The sequence below is a fragment of the Lepidochelys kempii genome, chromosome 1 (assembly GCF_965140285.1).
Source record: "Lepidochelys kempii isolate rLepKem1 chromosome 1, rLepKem1.hap1, whole genome shotgun sequence".
Classification (NCBI taxonomy): Eukaryota; Metazoa; Chordata; order Testudines; family Cheloniidae; genus Lepidochelys; species Lepidochelys kempii.
In genome coordinates, this window is record NC_136380.1 from 207,378,142 (window position 1) to 207,391,752 (window position 13,611).

A 13,611-nucleotide genomic window follows, 5' to 3' on the forward strand; every position below is an offset into this window, starting at 1 on the left:
AAGCACTCAGCACCATAAAAGTTAGTCAACCCCTGTTGTGTATTCTCACTTAATTTCTGCCCTTCACCCCTTTGTGTTGCCTCTGCTGTGCCACACCTGTGCTGAACATCAAGCAAAATCTACTAACATCCTCATCTCCTCACTGCTGGAAGGTTTCCTGGGATCAGTATTTGCTTGTCAACATACTTATCACATTGGAGCAAAGGGATATTGGGAGAACAACACAAGTTAATGAGCCTTGAAAATAATGAACACATAAATCTGCTAATATGTTTTGTCCAACAAAAGCAGTAATTAGCTCCAGGCAATCAGGATGAGCACTGTGTTCCACAACAGTTAACAACTGACAGTCCTGTTGTTGGTCTTAGATCTTATACGTGCTACCAATATATTCAATTTCAAGACCGCAACAAGTTTGTGCTTCTGAAAGCAAATTCTGTGAAGCACAGAACACAGGAATGGTCACAGGGAAAATTCATCAGCCATGTTCTGCCACACAGGAACTAGTATATGACCCCCAAAGCAAATCTCCTCCATTTACACTTAAAAATATTTTTTATGTATCTACATTGGTATGTATACTGTATTTATTACCATTGTATCTGAGCACCTTTCAATAAGGCAGACAACTGACTCATTGATGGGAGGTTCTCCAACTATTAGCCCTATACATTTAACCTGGGATCTAAAACTCAATCTGTGCAATTTCTGACTTGCAGTAAATGCTGCACACCATATTCAGCTCTGACTTAAACGCATCCAAATCCACTGTTTTAGAGTTATGTCCTTGCTTACACCTCAGTCTCTTCCCAAGGCACAGCTGTAACTGAGGGAAGAAGAGTGGCACTTGGTTAAAATTCTGTTGATGTAGAAGGCAGAACAGAATCCAGCCCACACCCCAAAGGCTGAATAGGTTCTCCAGTGCTAACAGAAGCAGAAGGTAGGAATAATTTATTTTTGTCAGAGTCAGCACATCTGACTCTCATACATACAGGGAGCAGATATGTGAAGTAACAAGGAATTCTTTTGATAGTCACTTTTCAGATGAGAACTATGCTTCAACTGTACCTTGGTCGTACTGAACTGCTTGCCCAACCTGACCCTGTTTCCATTAGTAGTAGCTCTTCTGGTGTAACCCAGAGTTTTCTTGTTCCCTTGTATTTTCACGTCTCCATTTGGTGGCAACTTCAGCTCCAAAAACAAGACCTAAAAGAGGCCAGCATTTCAGTAAGAATCTATATTTTCATCGCAGAAGAAAACATTAAATGACTCCGAGCATTAAAATAGCCTATATTCTAACCAAAGCACAGCACTAATGCTCCAGATAATTAAAAAGCTGATTAAAGAACTGTGTTACCCTCAGCTGTTCCTCCTTATTTTAATTAACTACAAAATGTAGTCTAAAATCTCATTTTCTAATCCTAAAAGTTTGGGAACTGTGTTTCTAGATAAGGTAATTGACTGCTATAAAGTAATGTTACGTGTATCCTTGCTTCTTAATGGCCAGCTGTAATGAAAATAAAAGTGAAGATGTCAAATGAGATGGAAAGGCCTCATGGGAGTGGGAGGGAGGGAGAGAGGAAGGGGAAAAGAAAAAATGTTAGCAAGGAAGAGACCGCAGAACAAAATGCACTGAAGGAAATGGTGGCAACTACCATCACAGAATAGCTTCAAAGAGTTTGGATATTGGAGTTTTTCTACCAATTTCCATCAGTTAAAAAACTAGCCATGATGAAGTATTTATTTTACATTAGATACACGGGCACTATGGTAACAGAATAATAAATAGTAATCCTAATACTACACAATTCTTTATTTCTTGTCCTAAATTGTTGTGTAATATTTTGCACTATTTAACAGCTGCTGTGTTTCATTCTGGAGCTGGCAGGCATGAGCGGAAGTAATTTTCACACACATTTGTATAACAAAGGTTTTACTGGCATGAAATTAGAATGATCATATTCTGGGCTTAGTTTTTATTTGTTTGTGTCTCCTTCTGAAGCATCAGAGATGGCCATGTTTGGGGATGGGACACGGGCGGGGGATGGGCCAGGCCAGTGATTTGATGTGGTACAGAGAATTTTCTCTCAGATCTTTGGCTGGGTGGTTCTTGCTCACGTGCTCAGGCTCTACCTGATTGCCATATGTTGGTCAGGAAGGAATTTTCCCCCTGGGTCAAACTGGCAATGACCTTGGAAGATTTCCCCTTTCTTCTGTAGAGTGTGGGTGTGGGTCATTTGCCAGGATCGCCTTGCTATCTCTCAACCAATTCCCTACTTGCAGGGACCTCAGATATTGGTGCACATCAGTTCCTCCTGTCTCTGCCTGTGACACAAGATAGCTGAGTCTCCTGAGGGCTGTAATATTTTTGTCTAATTCCACTTTTTGGGTTTAGTGTACAGGTTGATGGGTGGTGATGGTGGCCTGTGAAATACATGAGGGTCAGACCAGAAGATATGATACCACCTTCTAGCCTTAAACTATGACTCATGAGTGATGAAGCCACAACAGAATTATATGGATCACCTCAAATGAGTGCTAAAGCTTTACATCAAATCATTATAATTCTGTACATGCTACATTTCTCAGAAACATAATTTTAGAGAGGTTTAATTTTATTTCTTAGCCCTGATTGGTCACAAAACATTGGACCTTACGTTAATCCCTAGTTCAGGACTGGCTTCAGACCAGTATTATTTTGTGGGTACATTCTGTATTTGCAGGAAAGAAAGAAATATTTTTGTTGCATTTTTTTAAATGGCAGCTGTTTGAAACTTCTTGAAGGTTTGTAATGTTAAAAATAGTCCTGGTGGAAAGGAAATGGCAAGGTAATTGCAATTTATTGCTGTAATCAGCACACACAGAATGTGTAGAAAGCATCCATTTGGATCAAAAGTATTATATATATGCGAATTTATCAATAACTGATTTTCTTGAGTCTTTTTGGAAGGATTCGGTTGTATGAATGAGTTCACAGGTTCTGACAAGCTTAACGCACCTGTTTCAAAACTTTTAAAATAAGATTTCCATTTGTTTGTGCCTGAAATGTCGAGGGCAGGAGTAACTGGTCAACACAAATCAGTTCATATACCAGTCAGACCATGCAATGTCACAGCTCATGCATACAAACATCAATGTCTCTTTAAATAAGGCAATATTAATGTAGTAATGAAGTAGCTCTAGGGCTTGTCTACATGGGGAAGCTACTGCAAAATAAGGTATACTTTAAAGTGCAATAGCTATTCCACACTAGCTCCCCGCATGGACAGCCTTATTCTCCATTAAGAGTGCCTTTGTGCAGTTTACCTTAAACCAAATGGATTAATTTAAACTGCGCAAAGGCAATTTTAGTGTGGAATACAAGAAGCCAGAATGAAGACAAGCCACTAGTCTCACAGTATTAGCCCAAAACACTCTAGCAGCAATTTGGCAGGTGGCACATCCCATACATCATGGGCTGCAGACAGCATCTTTACAAATTAAAGATCTGATTCTGCAAAGTGCTGCCAACCCTCACCTTCCACTGAAGTCACTGGGAGGTGAGTACCATGCAGGAAGTGCTCAGCACCTTGCAGGACTGGGGCTTATGATGGCTGAAAAGGAAAACCAATTAGATCAGAATTAAACTTGGTTTCTGTCTTTCCTTAAAGTGCAATTCCCTCATCATCATACACACACTCACCCACCAAGGTTTTTACCCAAATATAAGAGAAGTTAATCTGACAGAGCCCTCAGATGCAATCACCCTACCCAACTCCTTGAAATACCTCTGCAATGTCATCAGGGCTGGTCAAAGAGAAGCTGTGGCCAGCCATCTGATAAGCCTGGGCCTCAATCTCATTCAGTTTAGCTTGCATGACATGTTTTTGGGTCTCGCACTCTGTTGTGCTAAAACCTATTCCATTCAGTTCCAGCAGGGCCAAGCAGTATTGGGTGGGCATCTCCACTTTATGGAAAACATCTGAAATAAGTAGAAAAACCAAGAAATGAGTTTATAACATCAATGGCAGGTCTATTACAGCTGAATTTGGCAAATACCAACTCAGCTAGATTTATAAACCCAGAAAACAATGGCTGCTCATTCTCATTGTAAATTTCTAATCCCAGGATGACAACAATATTTATGTATGCAATGTTGTTGTAGCTGCGTTGGCCCCAGGATATTAGAAAGCTAAGGTGGGTGAGATAATATATTCTACTGGACCAACTTCTGTTGGTGAGCAAGACAAACTTTGAGTCCACATAGAGCTCTTCTTCAGGTCTGGCTGAAGAAGGTCTACCTAAAAAGAGCTTTGTGTAAGCTCAAAAGCTTGTCTCTCTCACCAACAAAATTTGATCCAATAAAAGAAAGCAACTCAACCACCTTGTCTCAACAATATTTATGACCATTCTTGAGAACCAAATATGCAGCATATTAGAAGATGTTTGTGATGGAGTGCAATGAAATTGGAAGATGGAGAGCCTTATATCAGGGAATGTTATAGAGCCTTGTATTAAGGAACACTACACTTTCCAGAAAAATAAAATAAAATAAAACAAAACCCAAACATAGAACTTCCTATGCTCCTTGACATAAAACATGTTTATTTCTCAGAACAAAGATTTCAAACCCCAATTATTTTCCTTATATTAGATACAGTAAAAGCTGTGTTATCTGGCACTTTACCAGTTGGAGAGCTCTATAAACCGGCATTTCTGATATTCATCGAAAGTCCAGTTGGTACAGGGCCGGCAGGCTCTCTACCTGGCACCGTGTGGCTTCCCAGAAGCGGTGATATGTCCCCACGGTTCCTAGGTGGAGAAATAGCCATGGGGGCACTGTGCGCGACCCTCACCCCACCCAAAGGGCTGGCTCCGCAGCTCCCATTGGCCAGGAACCAAGGCCAATGGGAGCTGCAGGGGCGGCGCCTGCGGCAGAGGCACAGCGCAGAGCCGCCTGGCCACGCCTCCACCTAGGAGCAGCAGGGACCTGTCGCCTCTTGCGAGGAGCCACCCAAGGTGAGCACTGCCCAGATCTGCCACCTCAAAACCCCTCCTGCACCTCAACTCCCTGCCCTGATCCCCCTCCCTCACCCTCTTAGTTAACCGGAATTTTTGACTTACCAGCACCCTCCATTCCCCCAACATGCCAGATAACAATGCTTTTACTGTACTATGGTGATGGGTATTATAGAAATACTAAGACCATTCACATGTATAACGTGCCACAATTAAAAGGAAACTGGCTACAGGGCTCAGCAACAACAAGATCTATTTACGATATATATACACATATGCCCTTCTTTTACTTTAACCGGAGAATTATTAACATTGTGTTGCCAAGTTAGACAACTCCCCAAAGCAAATTTCAGTGCAAAGCCAATGAGCCTGCAGGCCCATATACTAGGGACTCAAAAGAGTTTCATGCACCCATATGTATACATACTAAAAAGGTCTCAACAAATCAGTTTGTTCATGGGATTACCTCCAGGTCCTCTTTACCTGTTAGATTTTCCTTCTGCAACAGGGCATTGAGTTGGTTCATGGTGTTGAAGATGAGCACAGATTCTACGGCTGCTCGGTACCGGCCAGAGTAATCAGCATTAGCACTAAGTCCCAGGCTCTGAACTCCTTGGCCAGTTCCCACCCCTTCAAGTAAGGGCAGTTCGTGAGGGAGAAAGTTGGTTACCATGTTGTGAAGGGTACGCTCCTTAGAGCCAGGGTCCAGCAGCCAGCATGCTACCTAAAATAGAGACAAATCTATCCTGAAAATCTTTTTATTGATTATAATACTTCAACAAAAATATTAATTGGGAATTAGACCAAAAATTCTTAACATTAGTATTAACTTCAAACATCTGCAAAGTATCAGCTTTCTTGATTAAGTAGGTGAGTTAGAATAATTCCTGGAAGAAATTAAATGATTTAGAGAGAAATTTTCAAAAGTACCTGAATGATATAGCAGCCTAAGTCTCACCGAAAGTCACTTAGGCACTTCTGAAAATTTTATCCAGAGTCAATTAAATGCACACAAAAATGTTGCCCTCAGTCAGTAGTCCTTTCTATAAAACTCACAAAACTAAGTGATTGGGCAACAAAATGGCAAATGAAATTTCATGTGGATAAATGTAAAGTAATGCACATTGCAAAAGATAACCCCAACTATACATACAATATAATGGGGGCTAATTTAGCTATAACTAATCAGGAGAAAGATCTCAGAGTCATCGTGGATAGTTCTCTGAAGACATCCACACAGTGTGCAGCAGCAGACAGAAATGCAAACAGGATGTTAAGAATCATTAAAAAAGGGATAGAGAACAAGACGGAGAATGTCTTATTGCCCTTATATAAATCCATGGTATGCCCACATCTTGAATACTGCATACAGATGTGGTCCCCTCATCTCAAAAGAGATATATTAGCATTAGAAAAGATTCAGAAAAGGGCAACTAAAATTATTAGGGATTTGGAACAGGTCCCATATGAGGAGAGATTAAAGAGGCTAGGACTTTTCAGCTTGGAAAAGAGGAGACTAAGGGGGGATATGATAGAGGTATATAAAATCATGAGTGGTGTGGAGAAAGTGAATAAGGAAAAGTTATTTACTTGTTCCCATAGTATAAGAACTAGGGGCCACCAAATGAAATTAATGGACAGCAGGTTTAAAACAAGTAAAAGGAAGTTCTTCACTCAGCACACAGTCAACCTGTGGAACTCCTTGCCTGAGGATGCTGTGAAGGCTAGGACTATAACTGGGTTTAAAAGAGAAATGGATAAATTCATGGAGGTTAAGTCCATTAATGGCTATTAGCCAGGATGGGTAAGGAATGGTGTCCCTAGCCTCTGTTTGTCAGAGGGTGGAGATGGATGGTAGGAGAGAGATCACTTGATCATTACCTGTTAGGTTCACTCCCTCTGGGGCACCTGGCATTGGCCACTGTCAGTAGACAGGATACTGGGCTGGATGGACCTTTGGTCTGACCCAGTATGGCCATTCTTATGTTCTAATACACATCCATTAAAAACTAAGATGGAGTAAATGTGAAAACTATAGTTAGAACGTGACTACTTTGAAAACTGACTTTGTAAAAAGTGGTATTATTGGTTTTACCATCAACTTGGGATCTGAGAAGCTGAGCTCTTTTCCTGTTTGCATATCGGCTCTAGTAATAAGGATTCAGCAAGCCAAATTCTATTTTCAGTAACCCCTGTGCAAGCCCACTGTCTTTAATGAAATCAAAATTTCACCCTGAAACTGAAAGATAGCTAACAGCTCTGTTGATGGTGCATGAGCTGTAAGAGAATCCAGCTCACTCTTCCATAGTGGTGCTGCAGTGCAAAACGGAGTAAAAAAAAAAATAGAGACAAAAATACATGTTTAGTAAAGTAAACAGATCTGGTTACACACAGGGAACAGAGCAAGCTTTTTTTTTTTTTCAAACAAAGTGTTATTTTATTTTTTACATTAAATCTACACCTTCATACTAAAAGCTAAGTACTCTCGTGCTGCACATCTTAGATACAGTTTGCTTATCTACATATTTTGATAGTGACATCATGCAATTCCACCTGAAGGCTGGTCTGCTTTATATAAGCAATAATGGTAATATCTCCTAGTGACTAAATCCATCAGAGGTGATTTACAAATTTTAATTAAAGTCATAAGTAAAAAGTCAGAAAATGTCAGACTTTAGTGATTTGCCAGGTGGTAAAAGACAGAAAAAAAATGTATTGATTGCCCATGTGCTCTGTAATTAGTTACAAACTAAATGGTCTATAATCTATCAGGTTTACTGATAAGAAAAAACAAAAGACAACATTGACAATTATATGCCTTCACTCTAAAGCCCTAGGGGACCAACTGTTTCTTAAGTGTTCACTGATATATAAACAATACTATGGCAAAGTATGAAATGAAGGTTACTTACCTATAATCAAGGTTCTTCGAGATGAGCCAGTGCATATTCACACTTGTGAGATCAAGTTACCTGTGCTGCAAGCTTCTGAAACCTTCAGGAAAGCAGTGTCCATTGAGGCTACTCGTCCCTCCTATCCTGAAGGAGTCCAAGGGCATGAAAGAGGGAGTGGCCCCAACCACCCCTCAGTTCCTTCTGCTAATTCAGGAATTCCTAATCTGGACTCCAAAGTGGAAAGGTGAGTGGGGAGTGTGAATATGCAGAGGCTCATCTCAAAGAACTGTGGTTCCACTGAATAACCTCATTTCTTCTTCAAATGGCCTCTGCATAATCCTATTTGCAGGAGTTTCGCAAGCAGTACAATCCCCAGGAAGGTCAGGAGAAGAATTCTAGGTGAACACAGAGAGCAGAACTGCCAAACAAGTATCAGTTCTGGATGCCAACAGCGAATAGAAGCAACCGATCTAGCTCTTCCAAAACAAGTCTTAATGTGGGACATTTTTGCTAAAAACACATATAGCTGCAGCATTAGTCATCTTCATTAAAACAATCTAAACTAACAGCTAAGGAAGACCTTATCAGATCCACCTCCTCAGGAGGTGCCCAGATGGAAAGATATCTTTCAAGATATAGAGTAGGTTTGACTGGTCAAACTTCTGTTTTTCATTAGAGTCTTTTAGACCTCAGCATAACACTCAATCAACAGTCCAAGTAATCTGGAGTCTAGATGTCAACCAGAGAAACTTGGAACCCAAGTAGATTTCCACCTTATCTCACACACAAGAGACAAAGTAGTTTGGAAAGCAGGACTTTATGGATATTAATATCATACCCATGATATTGATGACAGAATTGCCAATCTCTAACCTTGACTAATGACAGCAACTTGGTACCAAATGGACTAACACTTAAAAAAAACCTCTTAATTCAATAGACTCAAGGGCAAGAGAGAGCAAGGAATATATATTGATGTTAGGACTTGCTTGTCTTTGGATCAGAGCCATACAGAAGCACGGTATCAGTGTTGAGAAGGGACTTAACTGGCATTTACCTCACTTGTAAAACAAGGTATTATCAGATGGAGCCCTTGCTAGAACACTTGTATTGTTGAATGGATAACTCTTCTCAAAGAGCCTGCCGATACATCTTTCCCTAATAGATGAGCTATCTGACCACTCCATGAGGATATCAAACTTTATGAACAGGAACCCCTCTTTAGTGGTCTGTGTAATTCCCATAATGCTGTCAGAATTCAGACAGATTTCGACTTTACGAAGGGGAGAAAAGTCTTACAAGTCAGAGAAATAGCTCTCAGCTCCAGTAACTTTACATGGAACTACACCTCCCACTGCAATTACAAACCTTGGGGTGGCTGGAAATCAAGGTGAAGAATCCCTTACACCCTCTAACACTATTATTGCAGATGGCAGGAAGGTGACAAAGCACCTCCCTGAAGGGCATGTTGTTCTCCTCTTTTAAAAAAAAAAGGCTTTTAAAGCACTGAGGTGTTGTGGCTCAGGTTTTCCTTGTATAAAGAAAAGGTGGCAGAATCACAAAGAGCCCTGCTGAAGCCTCAGATATAGGCTGGTATTAAAGTTACCTGTAACTGTCCCAATAAGGACCCTGTCCACTGCAGGAAAGACTGCAGGTCTGGAATATATCAAGGCTTCAATGGGTACGAAAGTATGCTTCTTTGCGTAAACTATTAGGGAAGAACCATTTAGGCACTTTGCTGAGGTTCAAGTCGATACACAGACAGACACCCAGCCATTCAGGGAGAACAGTCATGATAGCCAGGCATTTAATGGAACACTGGCTGCCACAGAAAGGCCAAGGGGTAAGATACAGTTTTACTAACAGAGGTCTTCTTTGATTCCAGTCAGAGGTATGTATAAATAAGCTGCCATGTGACAATGGCACAGAAGGGGGAGTACCTCCTGGAATATTTCTGGAAATTAGAAAGAATTCTGTCCCTGGAACCCAGAGATGAATACAACAAACTTCAGGGTGTTAATATAGCCAGACAGCATTTTGCCACTGCCACACAGTCTTACTGTCCATATTATATGACAGGTGGCAAACCATATTCAGTCTGTGATGAAACAAACCCTAGGCACCATTAAGTATAGATGATATTGTCTCATCCCTTAGGTGCAACTGTTCTTTCCAAGATGGAAGGAATCAAAGCTATGTTTACTGAGACCTTCTGAAATACTGGGCTGACTGCTCCATTGGACTTGTGTGCCCTATTGGTCCCTAGAAAGGCTTGGTAAAGTAAGGATGGGTGCCCCTGCATGTTTCCTGTACCCAGAGAGGGGGCTACCAAAGACACTACCCAATCCTAGACACTGTACTCTATAGTGGAGCCAGAAGCAGACCTGAACATTCTCCTTCCTGGTTTAGAACCAGGAACTAGTTATAACTGAAGGAAGGTAGCCCAAACAGAGTAGAGTGCAGGACATCGTTGTTGAAAGTAGGTACAGTAAAATGCAGTGGACCGGGCACATAGCTCACTGACAATTGATGGACGGCAGCTGTTGCCAGCAGTAGCCACAGGAACTGAAACGACAACTCTGCCAACCTCCAAAGAGATGAGAAAATTTTATTGTGAAAAGGCATGGAGACGGAAGGCCAGGGTAAGAGAAGAATGGAAGACATTTTGTGATCGACACAATCTATATGAGGGCTGAAGGACCGATTGATCAAGGTGATTGAGGTGAAGTAGCCTAGAGCTCAATAATGTTCTAACAACATTGCCTCCTAAGAGAAATAAGACATATGGCCCCATCAGCATATTTATGATGTAAGATTCTAGGAATATCAGAGTGGTTCTCAGCCCCTCACATAAAGCTCTAAATCCAAAACAGAAAACAGTACCTACAGCACTGACTTCTCTGCAGAACTTTGGTAATGCACTTATTAACTCCCAGAAGGTGGTCTCTCTCTTTTGCCTTCAAGGGTTATAAAGAGACTCTGAAGACAACAGCCAATCCTTTCTGGAGCATCAGGATGGATCTTGTGACACCATATGCTGTTTCTCCTACAGAGACTATGTAGCAAAGAACTCTTTGGATCCATGAATCTCAGAATCAATAGAACTTTTGATGGGTATAGTACCCTCACTTCCTAAGGCAGCCTCTGAACCTGGCATCAGTTCTTAGCCTATCAAGTTCTTGTAAATCTGGTCCTGGGAAACTGAATTAGCCCTTAGGAATGCGCTGGGATCTCAACAGAACCTCAGCAGTTCCTACCAAGAACAAAGAGAACTGACAGTTCCAGGACCAAATAAATTAACTTTTACAACTTCAAACAGTAGAAGAACCTAAGAATGGATCAGTCCATTTCTTCTCACATTCAGGGTGAGGGTCTGATATATGGAATATTGGAAAAGGAAAGCCTTCTCCCAGACAATCAGAGTGTCAAGTGTGTGTATCTGAAAAATGGCCAAACAGGAAGCACAATGTGAAAACACTACCCTGTAACAGAGATCCATGATTCCACATCTGATCAGAAGCTTGTACTACCCCTTTCTAGTGTGGTGAAGACCTCCATATTGATCTACTTGCTTACACTAGTATGTTGGGCACAGAGTCAGTAAGGAAAGCAGCTCTGCAAAGATCATGCTGTTGGAAATAAAATACCAGACGCCACTGACCTATGTGGATCAGGGGCCTCAGTGATCCAGAGCCACTAGACAAGTGACTCGTAACTGTCAGATGCTCTTACTGGCTAGATCCCAGGCAATTGGATCCTTTTTGGCAACTCTGCTTGGAAGTCCTTCATGTTTGACTGCTGAATCTGAATTCAGGCTCTGATCCTGAATCCAAAGTCATTCCTAACAGCCACAGATTCATACACAGCTTTTTATTTTTTTGGATCCCTGGATCAGTAATATGCTATGGATCTGGGTGTTGCAGCTCCCAGCTCCAAACTGCCGGATCCAGATCCAGATTTTGCAGCCCCAGGTGTACTCTGGGCTGCCAGATATTGGATTTTTGAGCCCCAGATGCATGCTAGGCTTGAAGATCCAGATCTATGTTTTGCAGCACCGGATCCAAACTAGACTAAGGTGGGCAGACTTGCTCCTGGGGCACAGTCTTTGAAGCTGATGCTGAATTTATGCGGTGCCAACTTAGTTATCTGGGCCTGAAGAGCCTCCTGGTTAGTAGGGGAATGCGAGGCAGCCCTTCCACTCCCGCAGGTCTAATTGAAGACCATGCTGGATCAACATCTCCTCCGGTCTTTTAAAAGAAAACTCTGACTAACTATAAACAAAATCTTACTCAAAAAGGGAAGAAAAAAAGAAGAAAAAATGATGAGGACAGTATAGAGGATGCTGCATGCTGTAAGCTCGCTCCACCTGGGGCAGTTAGAAAGGAACAGAAGGGTGGCCGCGGCCACTTCCCCTTTCATACTTTCACAACCCTCTAAGATGAGGAGGGACAGGTGACCCCAATGGACACTGCTTTCCAGTAGGCATCGGAAGTTTGTGGCTCAGGTGCCTTGATACCACAAATAGGAATATGCAGAGGCCATGCAAAGAAGTTGTAGTTCAGATCTGAATGTCTTGGGTTAGTAGTGAACCATGAAGCCTATACACAAATGCCTTCAGCCACACGATAAGTGTGGGTATTTCTGTAAGTACACCTGTTGCATTTATACTAGATACCTGCATGGGTTGGAAGCCTAAAGCACCAACCACTCTCTTTGTTTTATCCAGTCCATTTTATATGCATCAATACTTTTTTGGTCCAAATGAAACTGCACCTTAAACCATGCTATAGAAATAGGAAGACCTGTGGGTTGTTCTGAAGCATGGTCTCTCACAGGAGAGCTGTGTTCCAGAGATTTCAGTGTCCAAGCGATAGGAGGCTTAGAATTCTCCCCACAGTATTTCCAAGTATTTGAATCAATAGGCTATTCTCCTTGTATTTGTGCCAGGTCTTTGATGAGCATGTTAATCCCTTACATTGTACTCAGTTTATAGAAGTTTAAGAAAAGTTTTCCAATATTTTTAATTTGGTTTAAAATTCTTTTACTCTTTTTTTCCCATTGTGTGTCACACTGTGATGTGAACTTTGAAAGTCATCACCAAGAACCACCCCCACCCCCCACAAAACACACACTTAAAAGTGGCAGTGCTTTTTACTAACCAGGGCCAGGTTGGTTTTTAACTCTTTCAAACACTTTCCTTGATTTCCAACCAGTGGAATCCTCCCCTCCTCTCAAACGTAAGCATGAATGTAGTTCTTCTGGAAATGAGGGACTGGTGGTACTAATGAGAGCCTAGGTACCTCTTCTGCCATTCCATCCCAGGCCTCTTGTGCCAATGGAATAGGAGCTCTGCAATGCTGGCATTGCCATTAAGACCTTTATGAGACCCAAATTAATCTGCCATATCTGACTTAATGAAGATTTTTAGTCAGATCTCCCTGGGGTGAAACACTTACCACTGAGCCCTTTCTGTGTATTTGTTGCAGACACTGAGAAACTTAAAAAAAATCATAGTAAGAAGTAAATGTAAATATTAGTTAATGTGGACTTCTATCACTTTAGCTGTAAACATCTTTAAAAACTTTGAAAACAAACATTTCTGTCAACACTAAATAAAAAACAAATGACTTGAGCAGAGTATTAAACACTAAAAACTACCCAGACTCACTGGTTTAAATAATGAATGGAAGTTTTACATGAATTAAAAAATTTTAATTTC

At 41.3% G+C, this 13,611-nt stretch overlaps 1 protein-coding gene across 2 annotated transcripts in view; it reads right to left on the minus strand.

Annotated features, from left to right (window-relative positions):
* Positions 1-13,611, minus strand: part of POLQ (DNA polymerase theta) — a 135,633-nt gene that overhangs the window by 29,555 nt on the left and 92,467 nt on the right. For both annotated transcript variants that reach the window (XM_073309856.2, XM_073309867.2), the window contains 3 exons: positions 5,482-5,722; positions 3,768-3,961; positions 1,069-1,206 (listed from right to left, as the gene is read on the minus strand). In XM_073309856.2, coding sequence (XP_073165957.2) covers positions 1,069-1,206; positions 3,768-3,961; positions 5,482-5,722 — 573 coding nt within the window. The remainder of the gene's footprint in view (positions 1-1,068; positions 1,207-3,767; positions 3,962-5,481; positions 5,723-13,611) is intronic.